At 34.0% G+C, this 6,000-nt stretch overlaps 1 protein-coding gene across 1 annotated transcript in view; it reads left to right on the top strand.

The window, feature by feature from the left end:
• The first annotated feature begins 2,181 nt into the window (after positions 1 to 2,181).
• Positions 2,182 to 6,000, top strand: part of LOC145771356 (VWFA and cache domain-containing protein 1-like) — a 36,229-nt gene continuing 32,410 nt past the window's right edge. The window contains exons 1-3 of the mRNA XM_082583110.1: positions 2,182 to 2,344; positions 4,903 to 4,965; positions 5,783 to 5,941. Coding sequence (XP_082439236.1) covers positions 2,207 to 2,344; positions 4,903 to 4,965; positions 5,783 to 5,941 — 360 coding nt within the window. The 5' untranslated portion in view covers positions 2,182 to 2,206. The remainder of the gene's footprint in view (positions 2,345 to 4,902; positions 4,966 to 5,782; positions 5,942 to 6,000) is intronic.

Raw genomic sequence — 6,000 nt, 5'->3', positions numbered from 1 at the left:
CTACATAAAAAAAGATCTGGCAGCACTTCTAAAAATACAATTAGGCTATCGCCTAACTACGCATCAATACAGTATGCAATTATGCATCTACCAAAAAAAAAATCTCTTAATAAGAAGTGTTGCCAGATGCATTTTTAATTTCTAACATAAGAAAGGCATTATGGTACATATGGTACTTATGGATTATGGTACATAAGTACCATAATATCATCAATTATTATATATGTGGTAACAACAGCACAAAACTAGTTCAAAATCGCACAATAATATACAAAAAAAATTATATGTATTAACTGCTACTCAAACTACCAAGTTATGCTAACGATTTTGTCTACTTACAGATCGGCCTCCAGTCAAATTTGAAGCTGCCTGTTAGCATGGTTTGTGGATAAAGGTCGCCATGATTCAGTTCAATTTGTTTTTATTTTTAACCAGCACAAAGAAAAACAATATATGCCAAACATAGCAGAGGTCTAGAAAAAGTTTATTAAATTTGGAACTTATTTATTACTGTGTTATTTAACATTAACAATAGAAACGCCACTTTGTTCTTTCAATGGTTTATTTTTATTTTAGACCATTACAACAAAAAACAATATATGCCAAACATAACAGAGGTTTCGAAAAAGGTTATTAAAATTAAAACTTATTTATTACCTTGTTAATTAACAACAAAAGGTCACTTTGTTCTTTCTTTAAAATGGGCCATGAGGAAACGATTGTAGTCACAAACTGGTTGTCAGTTTGATTTGTGTTTGATTGATTGATTGAATCTTTATCCTCGGACTTGCTTCTTGCAGAACTTAATCCTGGCAGTTTCGCATACTTGTAGAGGCCTTTGAATCACTGACGCAGGCGCGGTCACCGAGATTGACAGAGTGAGGTTTCTGATTGTTGAAGTTTAATTGTTGTTTGACTAGTTATCATTAAGAAAAAACCTTAATGACAAACAGAAAACAATTTATATTTTCTTTATCTATCTTCTTTTGTCACCAGATCTGGTTCTTTCAGAAAAACTACTCAAAAACCTAAATTAAAAGGCCTGGCAACATTGCATTACCGCCATTTTGTCCTGTGCAAGTTTGCAGTTTATTTTAAATTATTTATTTAGACTTCAGTGAAGTTCAGATTCAGGCCAGTGGGAAGGTGGAAATACAGTGAATACAGTGGTATTATTTGTGGGCTATCGCTTTTAGCTTTTTTAAAAAGTTAACATACCCTCATTAACTATTGGATTGATATTGTTATATGTTTACAGTACAATATCACATTAAATAGCCTATCTACTGAGGCTAAAAAGATTTATAACAACATAATTTTTTTTTGTCATATCCAGGCTTGTGCTGAGTGGTTGAAGAATTGCCGCAGTCTTCTGATCAATACCGGTACATCACAGGTCTACATCAAAACTTCTGTGATCTTACCAGTAAAGTGGTAAGGTGTTGGGCTACCGGGTAGCAGCTACCCTTTAAAAGCAAACCAAGTATTACTTTAGCTTGCAAGCTTAAAAAAGCTAGCCTTATACATAGTAGGCTACACATTACCACTTTTTTTCTGAAAGTACTGGTAGGTAGTTGGTGATTAATTTAGCATGTATCACCGAGGTAACTATTACTTTAAAGCAGTTTGCAAAGCTAGTGTATGGTACTTTATATTTTTGCTTTATGTTATTAAGTCACAAACAGTATGGACTGAAACAACTTGTCACATTTTTGATGCATTTTAGTAGTCTATAGCATAGTCATTAGTCAAGTTAATTTAAGTTGAGGTCATATAGATAGCCTATACACTTTAGTCAGGCTAATTGTCATCAAGGAAGTATAAAAATTCAATTTGTGTAGGTTCCAGATATTTAAAATCGAGCTTTTGTACATGTGCTAAATTAAAAAAAGTTTACTTTGTCACAGTTTGTATTTTTACAAACTCTGTGTAGATTTGGTTTACCTGGGCGTTATCGTTTTGACATGGTTGTTTGGTTGTGCCATCCAACATCTAGGATACAAAGTTGACTAATGGGGTCTGGAATTAAAACCTGTTAAAATACTATTCAAAAAAAGAGTTGTTTTAAAATTATGGAAAAGCCTTATTTTTACTTGATGGCAATAGGCAATGGTAGTCTAACATATTTCATTGTTCTCAAACTAATTTTTAAAATGTTTTTGCATGACTCCACAGCTTTTTCCTACTAAAATGAGATGTCACAACAATGATTAAAACAATATTTATTTTAATTATTCTAAACTTTACTTTGACTGTTCCATACCGAATGGATGTAGACACTCAAATTTTGAAAGATCGTCTTGAAGATTTTGTTGTTCATTCCTTGAAGAAAACAGAAATGCAGGTTTGCTAAAATCTACGTATTTGTTTAATTGTTTTCTGCACTTGTGGCATTGGGTTTGCCTTTAGACCACTTAGACCAGACTGTGCATTGAATGCTTTCTACTGACATTTTTGTTTTATTTTATTGATTTCCGATAGAGCATTCATAGTATTTTAACAAAGGAAGGGTATGTTGGTTGAGCATGACTTGGAAAAGGATACTTGTATGACACTGCTCTAGATCAGGCAACTGTGTTATCACAAGACACTTTGATTATGGAATCTCAAAAGTGAAAGCAGCTGACAATGTTTGCTGACACTCTTTCACTTCCAACTGTACAGTATGTTGTGTTGCAACCAGGGTTGTCGTGGGTAGCTACCCAGATGGGCTGCAAGCCTCTAACCTCCTTTATTTTTCTGGCGACCAAGCATGGCCTACCTGAGCTTCTTCCCGGCGGCCAAATTATTGTCAGGCCACTTGGCATCCGACAACTCAGCAAGTACATTTCAGCTGCTGCCAAGTCAGCAAATGAGGTTTACAATTTTACATGCTCACGTCAGACTTGCTTGGTCATCGCTTCTCAAAATCAAGTTTCGGCTTGTCAGTTTCATCATTTATCAAATTCAGTCACTTGTCATCCCAGTTGTCACTCAGTTCACAACTGCTTGTTTGTAGGAGACTCAAATTATTACCAGCAGCCAAATAAAATATCTGTTAAAAATTCGTGTTTTTATAAACCTGTTAACATTCATGTCATGTTTTTGAGTTCATTCAAGTAAGAACAGTGCAAACAAGGCCTTGAAACAAATTTGCAGTTGTATTTAAATGTACTGCTTCCCAACTAGGTGTAGATTGTAGAATTAGTTTTTGAGTTTTTATAGGTCAACATTCAGCTTTTCTGGACAACTTTTTCATCAAAATTTCTCTTCAGTGTGTTAGAGACTTTATCTTGTTTATGAAAAAAGAGTTGTAAATGCGAGTGAAGGAAACAAAGTTTGAAACACAAACGCAAGTAGAGAAAAAATTCAAATGCCAACAGAGTGGAGAAATGTTGGCTTGTGAAAGCTGGCGACCAAACATAGCCTACCGACGCGATAGTTTCAGAAGCCATTTAATGAGTTCTCGACAACCATGACCGCTGGGAGCTCAGAGGACTGGGCTGGTTTTTTCAAAATACCCTGTTTTTTTTTTAAAAAGACATGGCTAGATCTACAAAAATAGTCTTGCCAGATAAGGTATTCTGCTCAAACCTGAAAAAACTTCGAAGTTGTTCTAGAAAAAAATTGTGGCAACACCTGTGACGGAACAAAGCTTTTTCTCAAAAGTTTTATTTTCAACAACTAATCAAATAAACACTGCAAAGTGTGGGTGTTCATCGAGATTGTTATCTTTTCTAGCATTTGTTTTGTTCCAACTCTTGCTAAGAAATAAAAAAAGTATATATAAATAGCCATAGGTTTAAATCAAATTCTTGTTACATTTAGCAGGCTTAGCAACCAGCAACTCACTGTCTAAGAACATGATTTTTCACAAGAATGCACATCGCATGAAGAATAGTTAAACAAATTCCACAAAAAAAATCTTTTTTCAGCTATTTTCACGTGATAAACCCATTTTTGCTCATAAAACTCGGGTTTTTCACCAAAAAGCCCAGTTTTGCCAATAAAATCCGGGCAGGCTGGGTTTTATTAAAAAAAAAACAGGTTTTTACAACCCTGGTTGCAACTGTTGGCATTGGTGAATATCGTATGATACATTTTGTGTGGATGATTTCAACAAAATGGGGAATCTGACTGGAATCAAGAAATTTCAAGATTCGATTGGGAACAGAAGCATGACGGTTTAGTTTGAAATATGTCTTGAAATTTTTAGGGTTCCTTCACAGATTTTTCATTGTTGATGAAATCTTCCACAATAAGTGCACGGTGTTCGCCGGTCCATGTTTTTTGCACAGTAATGCAAAATTTTATATACTACCTACAAAAGTTATTTAATCATAAAAGTGAAATGTGAAGCCAGAAATGGGAAGTCATTACCTGCAAAACTTCATTTCAGCCACCTGTCTAACTATAACAACTTTGCTACAATAAAAATTTCAAATGTGGCAAGTTTTTCTGCTGCACGCCCAGTATTATATTTTTTTTTTGAAAGAATGTTTCTTGAACTCTTGCTTTTTTAACAAAAAAAACGTGTTTTTAAGGAATAAAAATCATTCTAAAAGATTCTTTGAAGCATAACGTGCAGTTAATGCCTTTTTGGAACCAAGAAAATGAAATATCTTCTGACAAGTGTCAAACCCACAACAATGCTTGATATGAACGACTCGGTTACATGTCTTGTATTGCAAAGGAACTTATTCTCACACGAGTCAGTTCAATCATAAATAGCTCAGCTAGCAGCTAGATCATCTTCAGTACGGTATTTGAATAAGCTTAACCGAAGATGATCTAGCAGATCGAAATCGATTTTTAGCTATTTATGATTGAACTGACTCGTGTAAGAATAAATTCCTTTGCTTTTTGGAACATTGCTGTTTTATTCTGTATAAAACTATTTATAAAATGCTTATTTTTACATAGAATCATCTGAACTTCTTGCGGTTTAAGTATGACTATGTTAATGGGAATAAGATACTCAACGAGGTAAGGCTAATTAAAGATGTTACAACTAAAATTTTAACAACAAAATTGTTTCAACAATCAATCTTCAAAATGTTGTTTTATCAATGTTTGCGGACTACCAGACTTGTAAAAATCTTTAAAAGTATTTTATATAAGAAGTATCATCTTAATCATGTTGGTAGCTCTAATTCTTTTGATATGTTTTGAATCAAATTGAACTAAAACATTATTATTCGTAAGAACTAACAAAACAAATTATGTGCTCCCTTAGCTTTTATTTTAAATTATCTTCAGCCGCAAACTTATTCAAATAGAATTATATTGAAATAGAGTTGCTCTTGATAATTGTTTTCATAAAACCTTATTTAGGCCTCGCACATAAGGTTTTCTGTCAGTCTTTATTTTTTGTCAGACATCTACCACTGTAATTGCCACTGTCGCATCTATTGTTTCAACTAAGACATTATATTTTTGCAAGCTTTTAACAATTGTCACATTGCGGTTTTACAATTTTCTTGCTAGCCAACTGGTTCCATTTGCTGTTTTCTTATCTGGCCTACTCCATTTGCAATACCATAAAAAGGATTTTTCTTGACAATTTTCTTGCAATGATATTTATACTGAGCCCCCTGGAACTGAAGACTGTGAAGAGTATGTATCATCTTGCTGCATCAGATTGTCTGCCTAGGTTGAGGTCACTACAGAGAAGCCACTTTTTGTTCTCACCATTTGAAACATTCTTTTACTCCATTTGGCGAATGATGTTGCAGTCGTTGATAATGTGGCAGGATATTTACAATTAAAATCTATTTTGATTTTGTGAAATAATTTGCTGCAGCTGGCATCAAGTTTTGCAAATGAATATCAGCTAAGAATTGATGCTGTGCAAAAGCTGGCTCTAGCTGTTCGGAGAGCTTACTCTACAACCATCCCTTCATCTCGACAATGTTGTGAAACATCTTCTACTTTAACGTTTGATCCAAGATTTAAACGAGAAGTAAGACTTTGTTTTTTTGCAACAATAAGTTAGAAAAGTCGCGTTTTGTCGCTTCACCG

This window comes from Aplidium turbinatum, chromosome 5 (assembly GCF_918807975.1).
Source record: "Aplidium turbinatum chromosome 5, kaAplTurb1.1, whole genome shotgun sequence".
NCBI classification, from domain to species: domain Eukaryota; kingdom Metazoa; phylum Chordata; class Ascidiacea; order Aplousobranchia; family Polyclinidae; genus Aplidium; species Aplidium turbinatum.
The sequence above is the reverse complement of the archived record's forward strand: the minus strand, read 5'-3'. Positions and strand labels throughout refer to the sequence as shown.